The 23212-nt window shown below is 37.8% G+C and overlaps 1 protein-coding gene across 1 annotated transcript in view; it reads left to right on the top strand.

Annotated features, from left to right (window-relative positions):
* Positions 1-311: 311 nt before the first annotated feature.
* Positions 312-23212, top strand: part of CWC27 (CWC27 spliceosome associated protein homolog) — a 286475-nt gene continuing 263574 nt past the window's right edge. The window contains exons 1-3 of the mRNA XM_027863367.1: positions 312-456; positions 10518-10614; positions 13847-13959. Of these exons, the coding sequence (XP_027719168.1) occupies positions 415-456; positions 10518-10614; positions 13847-13959 (252 nt within the window). The 5' untranslated portion in view covers positions 312-414. The remainder of the gene's footprint in view (positions 457-10517; positions 10615-13846; positions 13960-23212) is intronic.

Raw genomic sequence — 23212 nt, 5'->3', positions numbered from 1 at the left:
GGAGAGGGGAGAGGACTTGCCGGTCGCTGGCTGAAGAGTAATTTAAAACAAAAGGAGGTTTCGGCGAGGCTGGACAATGAAATGAATCCTAACCCCCAGCGCTGATTAGCGGGCTGCCTTCGCTCTCTGCCCGAGCATTTCTGTCGGAGAAGGTGGAGGAGCCCCCCTCCCCGCGGCGCGCGGTGTTGCGGCCAGGAGCAGTATGGCGGCCGCCGGGCTCCGTTAGAGCCTCGGTCGGCTGCCGGAGCAGAGGAGCGGTAGTAGGTGTGGTGCCGTGGCTGGGGCTGCCTGTGGTCGCCGTCGGCCCGAGAGCACTGGGCTGGGCCTTCGCCGGGCAGCGCGGACGGTCAGGCCGAGCGCCCCTGAACCTTGTAACCCGGCGGGGCGTCTCCCTTGCCCCGACAGCCGCCCAGCATGAGCAACATTTACATCCAGGAGCCGCCCACGAACGGAAAGGTGAGAGCGTGGGCCGGGGGGGGGGGTCCCCCACTATTCCCTGGAGCGGGGTGGCAGGCTCGTGGGATGCAGTGTTCACCGCTCCGGCTGGGCCGAGAGTCGGGGGATCTGAGTTCGAATCCCCGCTCTGTCGTTTACTAGTTGTGCAACTTTGGACGAGTCAGTTAACTTCTCTGGGCCTCAGTTTCCTCGTCTGTAAAATAACGAAGTTGGCCTAGATGATTGCTGAGGACCTTTCCTAATCCAAGTGCTTTAATCACAGGGTCGGAAGGGTCACAGATTCCATCTCCCATACTTTGGGAAGAATTGCAGCTAAACCCAATCTCAACTAGGTGCTCCGTTTTAAAAAAAACAGGCAGAGAGAGCACAGTCTACTTTCTCATCCCTCCCTCCCTCCTTCCCTCGCCTCCCTTCTTGGACCTCAGAACTGTTGAAGCAGGGGCTTATTAACCCGTTTTTGTGTCCTGAACCCCTTTGCCTCTGTATCCTTTTTCAGAAAAAGGGTTTTGAATAATTGGTTAGTGAAGATAAGGATGTAATTTTTTCTCATTCAAGTTTACAGGACCCCCCCCCCCCCAAAAAAAAATCTGTCCATGCCCCCTAGGTAAAGAATCTTTGCGGGAAAGGAAGCCCAGTCAGGAATTTATTAAGTGTCCACAATGACGAGGATGCTGGAGATACCAGGAGGACCTTTGGTACCACCTAGTCCAACCCCCTCCTTTTGTAGACATGGAGAAGGAGATGGACTGAAGTGAGTTGCTTAAGGTCTCATGGCTGGTGAATGGTCAGTCAATAAACATTTATTAAACACCTACTACAGCCTTTATTAAACACCTTTGACAAGCTTTGTGCTAAACACTGGGGATTGAAAAAGTGGCAGAAGACAGTTTCTGCCACAAGGAGCTCACAATCTAATGGTGGAGAACTAAAGGAAACTAGGGAAATTAATAGGCAGAGTTGAGGAGGGAGAGCATTCCAGACATGGGGGACAGTCAGAGAAAATGTTCTGAGCAGAGAGATGGCGGGTCTTGTTCCTGGTACAGCAAGGAAGCCAGTGTCAGTGGATTGAAGAGGATGAGTACTTTTCAGGGAGTAAAGGTGTAAGGAGATTGTAAAGATTATGAAAGGCCAAACAGAGGATTGTGTATTTGGTTCAGAAAGTGATAGGGAACCACCAGAGTTTTATCAAAAAAATCAATCAATAAACATTTATTAAGCACCTACTATGTGCCAGGTACTTTGCTAAGCATGGGGGATACCAAAAGAGGTAAAAGACAGTTCCAGACCTCAAGGAACTTATAATCTATGGGGGAGACCAAATGCAAATCTATGTAAAGCAAGCTATATACAGGATAAATAGGAGGTAATTAAGAGTGGGAAGTTTATTGAGTAGAGGGGTGACATGGTTGAACCTGCACTTTAGGAAAATCACTTTGGTGGTTGAATGGAGGGTGAATTGGAGTGGGGAGAGCCTTGAGTCAGGCAGACCCACCAGCAAGTTATTACAATAGTCCAGGCATGAGGTTGTGAGGTTTCACAGTAGAATAATGACAGTGTCAGAGGAGAGATGGGGGCATATTTGAGAAATGTTGCTGCAGAGGTGAAATCAACAGGCCCTTGGCAAAAGATTGAAAATGGGGGGTGAGAGGAAGTGAAAGGGAGGAGTCCATACCACCTCCTAGTTGTAAACCTGTGGACTGGGAGACTGGCTTTGCTCTCTACAGTAATAGGGAAGGTAGGAGGATGGGAGGGTTTAGGATAACACATTCCATTTTGGATATATTGAGTTTAAGATGTCTGCTGGACATCCAGTTCAAGATGTCTAAAAGGTAACTGGAGATGTGAGATTGGAGATCAGGAGAGAGACTGGGGCAAGATGGATAAATTTGAGAATCATCAGCATTAAGGATGATAATTAAATCCATGGGATCTGATGAGATCACTAAGTGAAGTAGTATACAGGGAGAAGAGGGTCCAAGACAAAGCCCTGAGGGAGATTCTGTGATTGGAGAGCATGATCTAGAGGAAGATCCCTCTAGGAGACAGAGAAAGAGTGGTCAGATAGGTAGGAGGAGAACCAGGAGAGTCATGGCCCAGAAACCTAGAGAGAAGAGAGTATCAAGGAGAAGAAGGTGATGCACAGAGTCAGAGGCTACCAAAAGTTGGAGACTGAGATTTGAGAAAATTTGCCTTTGGATTTGACAACTAAGATCATTGATAACTTTGGAGACAGCAGCTTTGGTGGAATAAGTTCAGAAGTCAGTTTATAAAGGGTTAAGAAGAGAATGAGAGGAGAAAAAGTAGACAATGTACATGGCCTTTTTAAGAAATTTACTTAGGGGCAGCCAGGTGGCACAGTGGATAGAGCACTGGCCCTGAAGTCAGGAGGACCTCAGTTCAAATCCGGCCTCAGACCAAACACTTGACACTTACTAGCTGTGTGACCCTGGGCAAGTCACTTAACCCCAATTGCCTAAAAATAAATAAATAAACAAAACAACACAAAACAAAAAAGAAATTTACCCACAAAGGGCAAATGAGATGTAGAAGAGAGGGGATGGAAGGATCAGATGAGGTGTTTTTTGACGTTGGGAAAGACATGAATATCATTTACATCTAGGGAAGGAGTTATTAGATAGGGAGAGACTGAAAATAAATGAAAGAATGAGAATGAGAAGATTGCCCTTTGTTGGAGGGGCTGGGATAGAATGGGATTACTTGAATTTTTATCCTTGGCAAGGAGTAAGACACCTCATCATGTGATAGAAGAAAAGATAGTGGCAGAAAGCATATGAGTGATGAGATGAGGAAGAGGGGAGAAGAGGGAGCTCATGATGAATGGCCTTAATTTTTTCTATAAAATATGAGGCAGGGTTCTTGCCTGGAGGGGTGGGGGGAGAGGGAGCCATGGGAGACTTGAGGAAGAATGAAAAGGTTTGGAAGGACTGATATGGAGAGTGAATTAATAAGGCAGGTAAGGAAGGATTGCCCAGCAGTAGTAAAGGTTGAGGTTTCTAGGTAAGAGCCCAGTTGAGTTTATGTTACATAAATTTGAGGTGGATCTAGTTAGAATGGTCACATGAGATTTTCTCCATCATTGTTCATCAGCACATGTGTAGATGAGTGTAGTTGTGAAGGAGGTGGATAGTGGGAGTGATCCAAGACTGAGGCTTAGCAGGGCACTATCAGTGATGTGATAAGAGTGGGAGAGAGTTGAGTGAATTAAGAGTCGACTGTAGAGTTGAATTGGCTCACAAAAGGGTCAAGATGGGGAAAAGAGCATAGTGGCTAATGCAGGGGATGATCTGCATTAGGAGGGAATCTTAAGGCAAAGGGATTGGAGATCATGATGTGGACAAAGAATGGGGTTTGGTAAGTAAAGGCAGAGGGGGTGGTTGAAAGCCAATAGCATATGATCAGATAAGGGGAATTTGGAATTCTTAAACATAGTGATGGTGCATTTACTGGAGTGTTGACTGGATCAAGGGTATGACCATCTTTGTGCGTGGCTGAGGGTGGGGTGGACAAGTAGAAGTAGCTTATAGTCAAAAAAAAAATTGAGAAACATTGTGTTAGAGAGATGGCTTAAATTTTGTAGCAAATGGAAAGATGAGGCATAAAATGAGAGGATTGTAATAGATTGTACCCTTTTCCATATTTTTTCTGTAATAATTCTTCCATTGTGAAAACACTAATGTTTTGCATAGTGTTCTAAAACATCTGTTTTAGTAGTTTTACTTTTTCCCTTTTTGTAATGAAGTTTAGAAAGTTAACACATAACAGGAAATGTAAGCATAAAGGTTAAAGTATATTTGTTATTATTTATTGTATACTTTAAGGCATGCTGTTTTGTGATATATATGATTGGAATCTGGGTTTGTGAAATGTATTTTATTTATTGAATTTTGGAATGGTATATGTAGATGGAGTGAACCTCCAAAGGAGAGGTTGTTCTGTGGTAGAAACAGAGGGAAGGACTTAAAATGTCAGTGAGGAGCATGGAATCTACCTAGTCCTACTTTGAGTCTGCTTTGTGGGCAGGAGCTCCAGAGAGGGAACACCTGGTCATGAAGAGGACCCAGAAATGTTGTGGCTTCTGGAAGGGGCCAGGTTTCTGTTTATCCAAGAAGATAAAAAGAGCCATAGGAGCTGGGTTGAGAGCCAGAGAACCGAAGGAGGAGAGTAGAGAGACAGAGCTATATGGTGATGAGAATGAGGAGTGATAACAGAAGGTTTTATTGTTGTTGTTTTGCTTTCTGTAGCAGAAAGCTATTTGAATCACATGTGAGGGGAGGAAAAGAAGAGAATTTGTTGGTTGAGTGTGATAGTGAGTAGACACTGAGGAATTTCACTTAAGACTGTCGGTATTCAAATCTAGCCTTTATATTCATTTAGTTTATAAATAATTTAATAGATTATTAAAAAATTTAAATGGTCTTATCAAGACCTTTATGGTTTTTTGTTTTTTTTTTTAATGAGGCAGTTGGGGTTAAGGGACTTGCCCAGAGTCACACAGCTAGTGAGTGTTATATGTCTGAGACCATATTTGAACTCGGGTCCTCCCGTTTCCAGGGCCAACACTCTGTCCACTGTGCCACCTAGCTGCCCCTTATCAAGACTTTTGAAACTATGTTTGAATGACAGGATCCTATTTAGTCTAATTTAGCACTGACAACCTAGGAACATCTCATTTTTGCAGTAGATGTAAAGGAGGTCAAAATATATATTTTTTCATATAACATTTACTGAAATACTGTTCTTATAAATCTGTATTAAAAAAACAAGTAAAAGACAATTTATTTTTGTACAGACAAATCATTCTTCAGCCTCTTTTCCTTAGAGTGCAGGTATATCTTCTGACTTACATTTTGAGATTAATATATTTTTAAAGGAATGCGTCTTTTTATTTTTTATTCAGGTGAAGTGGTTCCATTAGCTACTTCTATAAGAGTGAATGACTATTTCAGATATTATATTTCAGAAAGGAGTTAAAATGTCAACTTATAACAAAAGTGAGAACTGCATATTTACATATAATAAGAATATATTAAATAATGTATATTATATGGAAAAATCTCACTTAACTCTGCTTCATACATAGAAGTCAATAAAATTTCTGGATTTTCTGGTGAATTTTTAAAATTTATTAGTATTTTGCATTTGTTGCTATTATTATTGTCATCATCCTTCTCAAAAAAAATTAACTTTAGTGTATTGTCCTCTGCTTTGTGCTCTGAAACTATTACTACTAAAAATAATAGCAAAATAGCAAAAATAATAACAGCTAGTATTTATATAGTGCTTTAAGGTTTGCACAATCCTTTTCATATGTTAACTTCTCACAGTTTGATCTTCACAACAACCTAATGAAGTAAGTGCTAATTATTATCCCCATTTTACAGATGAGGATGAGTGACTTGCCCAAGGTCACAGAGCTAGTGTCTGAGGCAAGATTCAAATTTAGGTCTTTTATATTGTACTACCTTGCTGCCTAATCAGAAGTATTGTTTCCAGTGTATATACTAATTTTGTTGTTTAAAAATATTAGTAACTATTGTTTTCATTCAAAAGTAGTAAATTACTGCCTTTTGAAAAGTAGGCAAAAGGTATTGCAATATAAAGACAATGAGTAGATGTGAAACCTTTTTTTAGAGGAACTAGTCAAAGCTAGGTGATATACAAAGCAGTAGGAATAACAGGGTCTATCCATCAAAATTCGTCTTTGATCTGTTTTATTTGTAAATAAGAAGGTAAATTTTCATTTGTTCTATAAAATGTTTAATTCATATGAATGAATGAAAATACCAGTTATTACCTGCTTTTATGTTATGCTGGAGACAGAAATTCAAGCAAATTTGCCCTGCCTTCAAGGAGCTTATATTCTAATATGGTGACCGGAGAGAAATGTTGAGTCATTGGGAAATCCTGGTGATTGTAGTCACTGGGGCAATTGCTTGACACTTCCTTTCCAGGAATGGTAGTGTTGACTTGATTACTTTTTTAAGGGCTAGAGTTGGAAAGGAGGGAGGTGGGGAAAACAGGGAAGAGGGTATCATAGCATGAAAATATCTAAGGAACACAGTGGGCCTGGTTTTAGACAGGATAAAATGAATGTTTACCAAGGTCCTGAAGTGAAAAGAAGGGAGGAAAGAAACACGGAGAGGGGAGAGAAACAAGCATTTATTAAGTGCCTGCAATGTACTAGTCACTGTGCTAAGCACTTTACAAATATTTCATTTGATCCTCACAATAACCCTGGGAGGGTTATTATCCTCATTTTACAAATGTGGAAACTAAGGCAGAGAGCAGTTAAATGCCTTGCCCAGGATTACATAGCTAGTAAATATCTGAGATTGGATTTGAACTCAGGTCTTCCTGACTCCAAGCCCAGCACTCTATCCAAGCTGGCCTCAAGGTGAGGCTTGAATTCTAGTTTTGAGGTGAAGAACAGGAGTATGGCAGTTTGAAGGTAGCCCAGAGGATGTTTCACAGATTTTATTGAGTTAATATGTATAAAGTGCTTTATAAACCTTAACATGCTGCATAAGTTGCTATATAAAGTATTATATAAATAAGTTAATACTTCCGAGAATGGTTTTTGAAATTAGTACTCAAATATAATTGTTTTTTCATTTAATGGACCTGGTGATTCTTGAATTGTGAGATTCTGAAGTTATAAAAGAGGATTTTTTTTTTTTTTTGCTTTTTGGTGAAGCAATGGGGGTTAAGTGACTTGCCCAGGGTCACACAGCTAGTAAGTGTCAAGTGCCTGAGGACAGATTTGAACTCAGGTCCTCCTGACCCCAAGGCCAGAACTCTAGCTACTGCGCCACCTAGCTGGCCCCAAAAGATGATTCTTCAGCAAGCAACTTTTTTTTTGTTGTTTTTTTTTTTTTGTTTTTGTGCTTACTGTCCACAAGGGACTGCTAGTTACTGTGGGAAATTCAAGGAAGGACAAGATACAGCCCTCCTCCTTCCTGAGCTTACAGACTACTTGGGAAGGTAAGAAAATGCTGAGATAAAGATAAGGAGATAAAATGTAAAAATATAGTAAGAGAGATACAAACTTGAGTGGTCATTCAGATGGAGGGATTCCTTCTGCTTGTGTACATTGACCTGTCTGTCCTCCCATCCTTCTCTTCAGTCTTACCGAAACAGGTTTCTATAAGACTGTTTTCCTGTTCTCTAAAGTTGTTCTCTTCATAATATGGGCCCTTCCTACCTAATTCTTAGGCTGTACTATCTAATAAAATTTTTCCAGTCTTACACGTTACTCTCCTTTATGGACTGTGAGGTCCTGCCCTACTGGCTTGCTTGCTGTACCTCACATCTAATACTCCATCTCCTGGATATGAGCCTGCTGGGAATTCTCTTACCTCTCACTTCTTCGAAACCCTGCTTCTTTTAAGATTCAACTCAAATGCTAGCCTCTGTAGGAAGCCTCTCCCCTGATTCTCCCCCTTTTGGTGGTTACCTTGTTTCTACTCTGTAAGTATCTCCTGTATACCTGTTTACTTGCATATAGTACACCCCCTCCCATTAGATTGTAAATTTCTTGAGACCCCAGGCAGTTTTTGCTTTTACTCCTTATCCTGAGCCTTAAGTAGGTTCCTGACACTTAGTAAATGCACGTTTATTAATTTAAAGCACTTAAGTGGATAAAGCCTTGAACTTGGAATCAGGACGATCTGAATTCAAATGTAGCCTTGGATCCTTACTATCTTATGTGACCCTAGGCAAGTCATTTAACTTCTCTGTGCCCCAGTTTCCTTATCTGTAAAATGAGGAAAATAATAGCACCTACCTCCAAGGTTTGTTGTGAGGATAAAAATGAGAGAATTTGAAAAGTTTTTTTGTAAACCTTAAAGCACTGTATAAATGCTAATTATTGCCTTCATTGAATTATTCCTTTCTTCTTGGACTTTTTCTAACAAAGGACCTTGGTTCAAATCTTAGCCCTGCCACTTACTTTCTGTGTGACCTTGAGCAAGTCCCTTCATATCATATCTTGGGCCCTATTTACATTGTAAAATTAGAGCTTCAATCCTCTCTAAGATTCTTTCTAAGTCTAAATCTTTGATTCAATTATGCTAAGCTGAAATTTGCCACCTTTTTTTTTTCCCAGTCTGGATCTGTGATTTCATTGGTTAACACAAAGCTGGCTTGACTTCAAGAAATAAAACAAACAAGTAACAACAAAAGCCAGAAAATTGTAGCTACCTTATAGCCCTGCCCCCTGCTGTTCTTTCCAACTATTGTCTGATTTCTTTTCCTTTCCAGTGGAACTCCTTGAGCATCACTGTGCTCTACAGAACTACAGCAGCCACATAATATTCTATTTGCTGGGTCAAAGAGATTTTCTAGGTCAGTCTAGATTTCAAGAAAAGAAAGTATACATTTTTAATCCAAATAAACCTTCCTTTCATTTATTCATTTTCAATTTAAAAATTCATTTAATTCTAACTTTTATTGATATATATTCAGACATATAAATAAATACATAAGAAAAACAAAGAAGCAAAAGAAGAACATTTGTAAATTGTTATACATAGAAAATAAACTTAAATTTTAAAAAAAATGATATGTTTTTTCATCATTTATCATGATATCATTTCCTTGGATTCATACCTGCTGTCCCTACCTCTCACCTTACATTCACTTTTAATTTTCTTCAAACTGACTTCCTTTCCATTTTACTGAGATTGCTCACTTGAAAATTATCAAAGCCCTCCCTTTTTTTGGGCAAATCCTGCAAGTTTTCATTCCTCCCAAACTCTATTCAAGTAATAGTTGAAGAAACTGCTGTGTGGGGTTGTTTTATGTAGCATTATATAAAATATTAAAAATCAATTTTACAGTATGGAGTTTAGAACACAGTAAAATTTCATTGACTTGGACTAGCTTGAAGGCTAGCTTGAAATAGTGAAACAATCTGAATTATAGAACATTTTAAGAAAAGTTCATTTTTAATTTCATACTTCAAAGCTCTTAGAGGACTAATTTTAATGTATAAAATTATTTGGAATTAACAAAGCAATTATTTACATGTACGAGGATAATTGTAAGTTATTGGGAAACAATTTGTTCTTTTAAAAAGGTTGTTTCCCAGCCATTTTTCTTTAAACCGTTGACGTTAAACTCTTGATCTTCTGAGCTTGCAGAGAAAGCAAAATGCCATTGAAAGGAGAATCAAAGAGCTGAGTTCCAATTACTAGTAATGTGATTCTGGTCAAGTAAATTTCTCAGTGCCTAAATTTTCTTAAACTAGGTATAGCAGTGTATAGAATGCTGGACCTAAAGTCAGGATGGGTTGAATTCAAATTTTGCCTCTGACACTTACTGGCTGTATGACTCTGGGCAGGTTACTCAATGTCTCTCAGCTTCAGTTTCCTCATCTGTAAAATTTGGATAATAATAGAATCTACCTTCAAGGGTTGTTGGGAAGACCAAATGAGATAACAAAGAAAGTGCTTTGCAAACCTTAAACCTTAAAGCATTATAAAAATGTTAGCTATTATTATTATTTACAAAATGTATTAGATAATATCTTAGAGGACTGTTGTGAGAAAAACACTTAAAAATAAAATACAGAGTGCTATAAAATACAAGAGAATACTGCTTTTCATTTCTGCACTAGTGCTAGCATAAATTCTGAATCAGTAGACTCCAAATTAACTAATTTTTCCTATATCACAAATAGGCATATTTATTTTTAAGAGCTATCTTGGCTATATTAATGTGCATTGTAAGTAATAATTGAGTATTTAAAGTTTCATTGACTACAACAACAAAAGCCAAACTTTCTAATTTTTATTCTAAAACTGAGCAAGGGCATATAAGCTTATTAGGGCACAGATTGTCATGTTTAATGTTTGTCCCCCCCCACCCCCCCAGGCTAGACAGTGCCTTATACATGGTAGTACATGGTAGATAATTGATAAGTGTTTGTTAAGTGAATGATTGAATGAATAAATGGATGTGTTGACCAGTGATTGTAACACTGAAGCAGATTCATACTTTTATTTAGTCATAATGTGATCTAATTACTTAATTTTTTCTAGGTTTTATTGAAAACAACAGCTGGTGATATTGACATAGAACTATGGTCAAAAGAGGCTCCCAAAGCATGTCGAAATTTCATTCAACTTTGTATGGAAGGTAATAGTTACACTTAAGCTTTTTCTATGGAAAAAATTAATAGTTGTTAATTTGGAAAGTCAGTTATCGGTTTTTGTGTCTTACTCCCTTGGTAAAGGGAGATCTTTGATAGCAAAGATTATGTCTTAGCTAAACTTATTATATGCTGCACAAACTAGCTCAATATTTTGCACACATTAGGATGCTTAATAAATGTTTATTGAATTTCACTTTGTATTCTTTTGTAGAGATGAGAATTTTGTAAAAGAACTTTCTTCCCAGGAAGCCTCCAATTTAAGACTAAGTTCATTTCCCCAAGTTTATTTGTGTAAAAGTCATTGCTAGGCATTCAGAAGACATTTTTCTGTAAAACATTATAAATTGCTATTACTTTTTCAGGCATACCCACAAAAAACTATTCATGCTATTATATATATATGATGTATAGTATTGTACTAATAGTACTCAGATATATTGTTTCGGTGGGGTATATTGGAGAGGAAAGAAACAGTAGAACAAAGAGACAAATTAGGAGGCTATTTCAAAAATCCAGGCAAGAGGTGATAAGAACCTGAATTATGGTCTGACTCCATTGTGAAGAGAAGGAGACAGTTGTGACAGATGTTGTAGAAGTAGAATTAACAAGATTTGGCATTTGATTGGCTGTGTGTTGTGAGGGAAAGTGTCAGAGATGACTGAGGCATGAGCCTGGATAACTAAAAGGAACAGAAACAGGCAAGTGTGGAGGAATACAGAGGAAGTTAATGAGTTTTATTTTGAACAGGTTGAGTTTCAGTTGCATATGAGATGTACAGGCATTGTCTCATAGGCACATGGTGTTGTGGGACTGAAGCTCATGAGAGAATAGAGATTGCAAAGTGATAGTCTGCAAAAAATAATTATGTCTCTTCCTTGATTAAGAATTGGCTTCCTGTTGTGTCCAGGATAAGATACAAACTAACTCTTCTGCTTGGCATGGAAAGGCCTTCCCAGGCTTATTTCGCCACGCTCCCTCTCACACATCCTAGTTTCCAGCTGAACTGGTTTCCCTGCTGCTTCTCATACTCAGTCTTCCCTCTCCCATCTCTGTGCCTTTGACATGTTTTTCTATACATGTATAATTCAGTCTTTCCTCATGTTTTCCTCCTAGAAATCCTCAGATCAGCTTAGGAGCTGTATCCTATAGGAAGCCTTTGTTAATGTCAGGAAATTTTTCCTAACACTTAAAGCTGTCCAAAAGTGAGATGGACTGCTTTTAGAGGTGGTGGGTTCCTCCTTGAAGGTCTTCAAACAGAGGCTGATTGACCACATATCAGAATTCAGTAACTTTGGGAAAGTAGGTAGCAGTTAATACATTTTTTTTTTTCTGTTGACACTTGCAATTTCATCAGTGTAGGGAATTCCCACAGTGAAAATTCCTTACAATGATGAATATTCTCACATTAAATGTAACTTATAGACTTAGAGAATCATCTTGGGCATTGAGATGTTAATTGATTTTTCCAAGATCACATAGCTAGTATTTGTCAAAGACCAGGGCTACAATGCATATCTCCCAAGGTTAGCCATCTGTCCACTGTGCCATACAACACACATAAAAGAAGTGTGGTGTGTTCTATATGATCTAATAAAAAAAAGAAAAAGAAAAATGAGAGAAATTGTGTAAAATAATACAACTCTAGAAGTTTATAGTGACATTTCTGTTATTATTTGACTTCTCTTTTAATTCAGCATGCATTTTTAAAATACCTGCTGTGTTCAGGACACTCTTCTAGGTGCTGAAAAAACAAACATAGGCCAGCCAATCCTTGCTTTCAAAGATCTTCCATTCTTTTGGAGGCGGCGGGGACTCTAAGCTCTTCCTACCAAGAATAGATTTATAAAAAGGGCAATCATTTTATTTAAAAGGACACACAAAAATAGCTCATGTAGAGGAAAAGAGAAGGGCATAAGCATAAAGGAGGTTATGGAAGAGGACAGTATAATAAATAATAAAATTTGAAAATAAAAATGATGAGTCATTGAAATGAGTCACTCTGGACTTAATAGAATATCAGTATAGGGTCATTTTATGTTTAAAGATAAATGTGCATAGTAATATAGTGAAAATGAACCATTTTGAAAGACTTTCAGAACTCTGATGAATGCAATCATATCCCTGATTCCCATGCTCCTTTCTTTCTGACAGAGAGGTGATGGCCTAAGCATGCATAATGAGACATACATCTTTTGACATAGTCAGTGGAGCAATTTGTTTTGCTTGACTATGCATATTTGTTACAATGATTTTCTTTTCCCTATTTTTTGATGGAGAGAGGTGTAAAGGAGGGAAAAGAAATGCTTGTTAATTAAAAAAAAATAATTAAATGTGGATTTGTAGAATTTAAATTGGCTAATGTTATAATTGGGGTAAAACCTGACAGAGGCTGTTTGGTTGCTTGGTTGGGTCTCATTGGCTGAGAATACTTTGATGTGGTCACCTCTGCTCTAATATCTGGTCATCTACTTTGTAGGTTTAGGAAATTTAGTTTATCATCACTTTACTTGAAGTGTAATCAGGAGATTGAGTCACCTTAACCAAACTTTAAAAATAAGTATGATGTGATTATACCTGCATAAAATTTGAGGCCAGTGTGTAAATGGATTGTAGATAATTGAAAGATGTGAAGACTAGAAGTAGGGTAAATTATTGACGTAATTGAGAAATGAGGTAATTAAGAAGGAACAAAGGCCTGAAGTATAGTTTTTCCAGTGGGGATGGAAAGGAGGGGGCAGCAACTAATTGGTTATGAGACTCAGGGAGCTTAAATGACTTGCCTTAGTTAACACAGGTAGCAAATTGCAGAGCCTGGATTTTCACTTGGGTTATTATTGGAGCAGTAGAAACAGAAACTAGATTGTAGAGGTTAAAAAGGAAGCAGTTGGCTGAGAAATAGAAAAAGTACACGTAGATATTTGATGAGTTCATCACTGAAATGATGGTGATAATTTAGATGGCATCTAGAGAAGGTAACCTTTTTAAGAAAAGGGAGACCTGAGAATATTTTAAGGTGGAAGGACCAACTTAATATGGTATTTTCTGAGAAAAGGATCAACTATGGGAGCAAAGTCACTGAGTCCCTGACTAAGGGGGCTTCTGAAGCTTTCTAGTCCAGTCAGTATCTGAACAAGAATCACCTCTACAACCTCACTTGACAAGAGGGGAAGAATCTCATAGACCATCTTGGTAAAATCTCAAATGCTTTCTTTTCAGGTTATTATGAGAACACAATATTTCATAGGGTTGTACCTGGTTTTATAGTCCAAGGAGGAGATCCCACTGGTACCGGAACTGGTGGAGAATCTGTCTATGGAGCCCCTTTCAAGGTGAGCTTTGATTTGCTTACTTTGGTTATTATTTTCTAGAGCATCATTTATCTACTACCTCTTCAATATGAGATTTACGGGCTTCTGCCATTATTCCCCTGGCTTACTTCATTTGTCATCAGGTTATCTTAACCTGAATTCTCTGAAATTATCACTTTCGTTACTTCTTATAGTATAACAATATTCCATTACATATACATATAGCACCATTTGCTCAACCATTTCCTATTTGATTGGCATTCCCTTAGATTCTTGTCCTTTTTTTTTTCTTTTAATCCCCCCATTAGGATCAGGAAGTTTGTATTGCTTATTCCACCTCTGATATTATATTATCCTCTACTTTGGCCCCTCCCACCCCCAGTTCCCACTTGTTTCCCTGTTGAGTTTTATGTATTTCTACTCCAAATTATGTGTGTTATGAGTGTCTCTGTTTTCAACCCTTCTTTGTCCATTTCAGATAAGAGTGGTGCTATTATTTGCTGCCTATTATTCCCACTCCTTTCATACTATGTAATCTTCTCAAGCACTCCAATTATGAGAGTTAGCAAGTTCTACTCCCTTTTCCTTCCTTTGTATCCTGGGGTATTTTTTACTCTCCTTTCCTCTTTCTCTTCTGCAAACCCTTAGAACAGAACCAATCCACCTCCAGGTCATTTCTTTTTCTTATTTAACTCCGTAATATCCTTGGAAGATTTGTTTCTTTTTCCCTATTAGACTGTTAACACTGTATCATTATAGCACCTTTCAATTGCTCACATGAATTTGCCTTTCTAGGTTCTTCTGGACTCTCGTATTTATATTTCGGAGTTCCTACTCGGCTCTGGTCTCTTCATTAGAAATGTTTGAAAATCCTCTATTACATTAAAAGTCTATTCCCTTCTCCCCCCCCCCCCCCCCCCCCCCGGTCTCCTGGATTATGTTTAGCTTTGTAGGGAAAGTTATTTTTGGTTGTAAGCCTGTATCTTTTTCAAAAAATCAAAGGCCTTTGGGAATTTATATTCTAAGCTCTCTTCTCATTCATTTATAATTTCTTAAAATATAGTGTACAGACTTTTTAAAAAAAATTATGGTTTGTAGGAAGTCTGATGATTCTTAAATTATTTCTCTTTGACCTGTTTTTCAGGTTTCTGAAATCAAATATCTTACATTTTCTTTTTTTTTTTCAATCTTTTAATTTTGTTCTTAAATTCTTTACTGTTTCATATAATCATTGATTTCTCTTTGGTCTATTGTAGTTTTCATGAAGTCCATTACTTGGATAAGATTTACTGCTTCTCTTATAAACTGCTTGTTCTGTTTTCAGTCATGTCTGACCCTTCATGATCCCATTTGGGGTTTTCTTGTCAAAGATACTGCAGTGGTTTGCCATTTCCTTCTTCAACTCATTTTATAGATGAGGATCTGAGGCAAACAGGGTTAAATGACTTGCCCAGGGTAATCCAGCTAGTAAGTGTCTGAGGCCAGATTTGAACACAGGAAGATGTCTTCCTGACTTCAGGCCCAGCACTCTATCCACTGCACCATCTAGCTGCCTCTATAAACTATTTCGTTTCCTTCTAATTCTTTCCTCAGTAGCTTTCCCTCCTTAATTTTAAAATGTGTTATTGTTGTATTTTTTTTTAATATCATTATATTTTCCCCCAGTGTCCCTCTCCCAGAAAGTAATACTATATTACAAATAAATTTTTTAAGGAAGAAAAAAGAAGAGGAAAATATCAGCTTAACTAATCAATGCATAGAAAAAAAATCTGAAAATATGTGCACTCAATATGCAATGGAGTTGCTCTCTCCTTTTTGTGGATCTCTAGATCTGCAGTAGTTTGTTTTTTTTTTTTTTTAAATGCTCATCAACATTTACTTTGCTTACTCATCTCTTTGATTTTGGCTTAATTAGGACTTTGTATAGGCCAGGCCTCACCCCTGGCTGCTCATTTGAGTGGTGTAGTTGACCTTGAATAGTCTATCCCTTGGTCTCCAGTGCTGACCTCTAGCTCCCAAAGTTTGGTCCCATCAGAATCTTTGAGACATTGATCTTCAGGGCTTTCTCTGGCATCTCAGGACAGAATCCTAGAAATTTTGGAGCCCCTGGTCTAGAATAAACTCTTCTAAGCACCACCTTGTCCCCACTGTGTGTTTATAAACACTCAGGGGCTTGCTTGGGTGAGTTCTCTACTCTTGTTGCCTCTAACTGAAAACCCTGCAGGCTGTATTATTATTATTATTTTTTTTTTGGTGAGGCAGTTGGGGTTAAGTGACTTGCCCAGAGTCACACAGCTAGTGAGTGTTAGTGCCTGAGGTCAGATTCGAACTCAGGTCCTCCTGATTCCAATGCTGGTGCTCTATCCACTGTGCCACCTAGCTGCCACTGCAGGCTGTATTTTTCTTCCTTTTTTTTTTTTATTAAATGTAAGATATTTATATTATTTAACATTATCCTCCATAGTAGAGAAAACAAAAGCAAAATAAAAATTAAACAGTATTCCCATCTATTACCAACCCTTAATGTCATCCTTTCTGTATTAGCCAATGATACTCCCCTGTGTTTTGGTCTTGTTTTAGTCTTCCAAATAGCTACGTAAAGAGATAAAGAAAGAGATCATGATGATATAAAATAGGAAATAAAAGAAAGATAGATAGATAGACAGACAGACAGACAGATAAGTGGTCCCTTTCATAAACTGCGATATCAAGAAAGTGATTCATTAGTGTGACAGTAATGTTAGAAATACTAAATGAAAGATAAAATAATTAAAAAGAATGTTCAGCATAACATACATGTATGTATGTATATATACACATATTCACATGTCTATACATATATTTTTATATCTATTTATTGTTTATCTGTTGATTGATTAATTTATTTATCTATTTAATCTTTCTAGAGCTCCTGGCATTAATCTCAAAGGGTGAATCAATGTTTTGTACATTTTCAGTTACCTGCTTTTGCTTCAGCTGGCTAGTTGATGGCCTTTTCTCAATCCTTATCCCCAAGACGGCATGCAATCCGATATAGGCTCTACATATACATTCCTATTAAACATATTTTCACATTAGTCATGTTGTAAGGAAGAATTATAACCAATAGGAGGAATCACAAGAAAGAGGAAGCAAAACAAAATAGAAGGAAAAAAATAGCAAATAGTATGCTTTGATCTGCATTCAAACTCCATAGTTCTTTCTTAGGATGTGGATAGCATTTTCCATCATGAGACTTTTGGAGATGTCTTAGATCCTGGTATTGCTGAGTAGAGTTAAGTCTATTAAAGTTAGTCATCGCACAATATGGCTGTTACTGTGTGCAGCATTCTCCTGGTTTTGCTCCCTTCACTCTTCATCAGTCCATACAAGTCTTTCCAGGTTTTTCTGAAGTTCGTGCAGGCTGTATTTTAATCCATTCTCTGGTCACCCTGGGAGGCTGTGGCTTTCTTTCCCTGACTAACACTAGCTTTGTTCTTAATTCCTTTTCCTATTGCCTTTGGACTGCTAGCTCATATTTTGTGTGTGTGTGTGTGTGTGTGTGTGTGTGTGTGTGTGTGCATGCAGTTCTGGGGAAAATAAGTCACTGTATTTTCTCATTGTATTTCTTGATCATTATTTGGTCTGCTACAATTTTTAGGTTTTTATTGGAGTAGGTGTGGGAGAGTGCCTCTCCAGTCACTATCTCAGCCAGAAGTCCTTTTAATCCAGGCCTGCACAACACACAGTCCGTGCGTTGTGTGTTCTGCAGACCTACGTTAGTCACTTCATTTTACAGATGCAGGAATTGAGGGCCAAAGAGTTGGTGATTTGTAAAGATATTCCTTCCTGGGCTGTGGATGTTAACTACTTTATGTAAACCAGTCTCTGAGAAACCTCTTTGTATGATAGAGTGGTATCAAGTGAATTGTAACACATTGCTGCTTCTAGAACAGGATGAAAAAAGAATGTCATCCTTTTTCTCTCCATCTGTCATAACTTTAAGGTCACAAGCAGTATAGAGGAAACTGGGTTTTTCTAAGTGCTTTATATAGCTAGAGCTAGTCACTGTAGGGAACAAACTTTCAGTCACATAACTGAAATTTCCGCCAGTACAGGATTTCATATTCATTAAGACACATCTCCCATCCTTATGAAGCTCATATGGTTCTCTCTTTTATCAGCTCCCTCCAAATGTTAATAAAACAATTGTGCAGGATATTCCACACCTTTGTCTTTTATTCTTGTTAAGTTTCATTGGTGTAGTCTTGCACATACCCAGCCCAAGATTTGTGTGGGATAGCGACTATTTCTGTTGACCTGGCTATAATTTTTTTTTTAGGCAAGCAGGGTTAAATGACTTGCCCAGGGTCACAGAGCTAGTAAGTCTGAGGCCAGATTTGAACTCAGGTCCTCTTGACTCCAGGATCTGTGTACTATCCTCTGTGCCAACTTAGCTCCCCTGTCCCCCTCCCTTTTTTTTTTTATTTTTGGCTAAGTGATTGGGGTTAAGTGACTTGCTCAGGGTCACACAGCTAGTAAGTATCAAGTGTCTGAGGCCAAATTTGAACTCAAGTCCTCCGGACTTCAGGGCCAGTACTCACTGTACCACTTAGCAGCTCCAACCTGGTGATAATCTTACTATGCTTATATAAGTATCAGTTAATTACTCGGTTATGTTACTGCTAGCTTGGCACTCCTGTGGGTTCTGAAGAATAGCCTCCTGTTGATTTCCAGTGAGTATGACTGAAGCTTCTAATCCGAGGCTCACTGGTATTTCTGAAGTTGAAATACTTTGAAAGACTGAGAGATATTTGGAAAAATTAATTACAGTAATAATAACTCCAATGTATATGGTACTTTAAGATTTGTAGAATAACTCACAATAACTTTATGAAGTAGTTAGTTCAAGTATTATCCCTATTTTTCAGATGAGAAAACTGAGATAAATGATTTATCAACGTACACTTAGCTAGGATGTATCCAAAGTAGAATTTGAGCTCTGGTCTTGCTCAAAGTTGTCTACTTTTTGTAACTTTTCCATCAACTGATCCCATTTTTCTGAAGCTTTGATTGATAGCATATAAGCATTATCTTACCAATCAAATATTTTCTCAAGCATTTTTACAAAAGATTTTTAAGCTCCTCAAAACTCCCAGGTTATAAAATCTACCACAGAAGAAGCTACCAGAGATGGGCAGTCAGTCAAATTCCTTCCATTTCCCTGAGACAGATTTACGCCTCTCATTGCTTAGACTCCACGTATGTACGAGTATGCCCAAAAAATGATAGAAGGAGTCAGTGGGCCAGTGGGCCTGGCCACCTGGACCATTGTTTGAGTCTGTCTGGGAAAGGAAGGTGGAAGAAGGACCCCTGTGAGTGTCACGAGGATAGCAGGAAGGAAAGGTGTGTCTTCCTTAACATAGAGTCCTCCTTTTCTGGGAAGAAGAGATTTGGAGCTGTGTTGTGCTTTCCATATTGCTGGCTAGAACTCTGGGGCTGATAAAGCACTTAGATAATCCAGACTTCCTCTTTGTTATTTATGATCCTGAAGCTACAAGAGAGGGAGGATTGGGAAGCAACTGAGAAAAGAAAATGAGAGTATTAAAAACTTTTATTCTAGTTTCTCTTGAAGAGAGAATAAAGAGTAATTAGCTGTAGAAGAGGAGTTTTTAACCTTTTTTTGTGTCTGAAACCTTTTGGCCACCTGGCAGATAAACTCAAAATCATGTTTTTAAATTTATAGGATTACAAGAGAACCACTTGTATTGAAATGTAGTTATCACAATATCAAGAATATTAAAAAAAAACACAAAAAGTTCATAGACTCCAGGTTCAGAATCCCTGCTCTAGATGGATAGGACACGTCTTTGATTTCAGCAATGTATGTATTCTCTTCAGTGATACAGATTGCAACCCATCAATATCTTTTCATCCTGTATATCTCCTGTTCATGTCCTTCAGTAAATCTTCCCCCAGGGATTCACCTGTGCAGAAATGCTCATGTATTCTTCTGGGTTTCTTGACGTTTGGTCTCCATCTATTGGTTGGTTCTTCCTTGTTCTTACTATTTGGATTCAGTTTAATTCAGTAATGTTTATTAAGTGTTTATTATTTAGAATGCACTGTGCTTTCCTTAGTTGCTAGGGATACACAGATCCTGCCTTCAAGGAGTTTATAATCTCCAACTTTAATCAGTTAGCCTCCCCATCCCTATGTTGCTCTAAGGCTTAGTACTTTTGTTTCTGTGTGGAAATGGATTGTACTTTTTCTAGCTATAGACAATAGATTTTTCTCTTTTTCTTTTCTCTTTGAGGAAGGGAGAATAATGCCAAGTTATCAGAGAGTTGTCATCTAAACCTCTATCTGCATTCGAAACTTTTCACAACCTGCTTTCCTCCCACCTTTCCAGTCTAATTACACCTTACTCCTCACCATGTGCTTTGTGATTCAGTGACACTGGCCTTCTTGCTGTTCTTTGACACAAAACTCTCCATCTCCAGACTCTGGGCATTTTCTTTTCTTTTCTTTTCTTTTTTTTTGGCAATTGGGGTTAAGTGACTTGCCCAGGGTCACACAGCTAGTAAGTGTCAAGTGTTCGGTCTGAGGCCAGATTTGAACTCAGATCCTCCTGACTTCAGGGCTGGTGCTCTATCCACTGCGCCACCTAGCTGCCCTAACTCTGGGCATTTTCACAGGCTATCTTTCATATCTGGGATTCTCTGTCTTCACCTTTACCCCCGGCTTCTTTCAAGTCCCACCTAAAGTCCCACCTTCTTTAAGAAACCTCTTTTCATCATTTCTCACTTAAACTGTCAATAGCTTGTTTGTACATACTTGTTTTCATATTGTCATTGTCTCTTCCATTAGACTGTGAGCTCCTTGAGAGCACGGATTGTCATTTGCCTGGTACATAGTAGGGTCTTAAATGAATATTGATTGATTAACTGACTAACTACCTGACCTTTAAACTAGAGGTTTGGGCAGTCCAGAGGAAGAAAGAGATAACCCCTCTTTCTGTTTTGCTTCTAGTCTCTTAGTGTATACCTTGCTTTGGTTTTAAAGTCAATTTGCCCTAGAATCCTCACTCCACAGCTTTAAACTTCAGGGGTCTTTCTGAACTCAGGCATCCATACCATGCTCAGGCCTGTTGTAGTGTCAACTACAGACCAATTTTAGTTTTTATAGATGGTGCTTACTGGGAAACAGATTTTCCATTTGTAATGTTGTTGCTATGGAATTAACTTCCACCTTTGCAACTTTGTTTTACCAAAGTGTTTTCTTTGAACCAATTAATGATGTAAGGTAGGCTATGAAAGGAGCAGTCATTTAGTCAGTATTTCATAAATGGCAGCACTTCAACTAACAAAGCTTTTCTATTCTTAGCAGAGGCAAATTATTTGAGTCTGTGAGGTTAGATGGAATTGAGCCCAGGTATAAGGTGATGACAGGAAAAGATACTGGTTCAGAAATGAAGAATGTATCAATTGCAGTGAAATCTGGCTTCATTTGATTTCTTCAAATAAAGAAAAATGGAAAGCTTTTAGGATATTGCATATGACATTTTATTTTCAACAGTTTTATTTAAGCTTTAAAGTGCATCTATTTTGTTTTGCTAATTTTGTGTGATAGTGTGCCATAACACAGAATACATGCCAAAAAAAGAAATCAAATAAAGCCTATGGCAAGAATAAAAACCCCAAACTTGGATTTGAAAGGAAAAATAAAATAATGATCAAGAATAGACTAGTGATCTTTTTTTTAAAACCACTAACATAAATTTAAAAGAAAAAGGAATTGATGATGTTTGTATTTATGGGAATGAGAATGACAGAGTTACTTAAAAGTTTATTCTATTTCTATATTATTCCTATAGTTCTTCTTTGAATGAGGAAGGACAGCAATTTTTTTTTAAAACCAAAGATCCTTGTATTGAGAGTTCTATGAGCCAGTAATTGCACTTAGATTCCTAGGGCCTTGAAGGCCTCCAGTCTTCACAAGCCAAATGAATGTGGGAAGATTGATTATTCTTACTCTACCTGCAAAACAAGGACGATAGTACTTTGACTACCTACCTAAGTGAGTAGTTGTGAAGATGAAAAGAGATAATGTGCAAAATATTAAGTTAGCTCTTATTAATGCCTCTTAAAGGGCTGTAGAAAAGTAAACAGCATTATTAGCATTCTCAAGTACAGTTTCCTTCTCCTTGCTATCACTTGTTCATTTTTTAAATCTTTAAAAAATATTTAAATTTTGCCATAGTTTCTAGTGACGATGTTCTTAAAAATGTGGAATAGATACCACAAAGCTTCATACTTCTCTGAAACACTTATAGGTTGTGAGATGTTTCATGTTTTAAGAATATGTTGTACAGACAGGAGTATTCTTCTTTTCTTCTGACATGAATTAGTGTAAGATCAGATTGACATGGCAAATCCAATTGACGTTGTATTTGATTTTTCGTTTACTGTTTATAGGTGATTGTTTGTCTTGTTAGACTATACAAATGGTAATATCTTTTTTTAAATAGTATTTTATTTGTTTCCTAATTACATGTCAAGAGAGTTTTTAGCATTTATTTTTACAGGATTTTCAGTACCAATTTTTCTCCTTCCCTTTTTCCTCCCTCCCCTCTTCTCTAGGCATTCTGATGTAGATTATTCATGTGCTAGCATGTAAAACATTTCCATATTAGTCACAGTTATGAAAAAAGAAACAGATCAAAAGGAAAAAAAACAAAATAAAGTAGGTAAAAAAAGTATGCTTTGATCTGCATTCAGAGTTTATCAGTTTTTTAACTGATGTGGATAGCATTTTACTTTGTGAGTCGTTTGTACTTGTCTTGGATCATTGTGTTGGTGAGAAGAGCTGGGTCATTCACAAGTAATCATCACATAATGTTGTTGATACTGTATACAATGTTTTCCTGGTTCTGCTCTTTTCACTTTGCATCAGTTCATAAAGTCTTTCCGTGTTTTTTGAAATCTGCCTGTCCATCATTTCTTATTGCACAATAGTATTCCATTACATTCGTATACCACAGCTTGTTCAGCCATTCCCCAGTTGATGGGCATCCCCTCAGTTTCCAATATTTTGCCACCATGAAAAGGGCTGCTATAAATATTTTTGCACAGGTAGGTCCTCCCCACCTTTTTAAAAAGTTATTTATTTATTTTTAGTTTTCAACATTCACTTTTATAAGATTTTGAGTTTTAAATTTTCTCCCTCTCCTTCCCCGTTTCCCTCCCCATGGTGACATGCAATCTGATACAAGTCATACATGTACGATCATATT

This window comes from Vombatus ursinus, unplaced genomic scaffold, assembly GCF_900497805.2.
Source record: "Vombatus ursinus unplaced genomic scaffold, bare-nosed wombat genome assembly UNPS02014772.1, whole genome shotgun sequence".
Taxonomy (NCBI): Eukaryota; Metazoa; Chordata; class Mammalia; order Diprotodontia; family Vombatidae; genus Vombatus; species Vombatus ursinus.
This window is presented reverse-complemented; position numbering and strand designations above follow the sequence as displayed.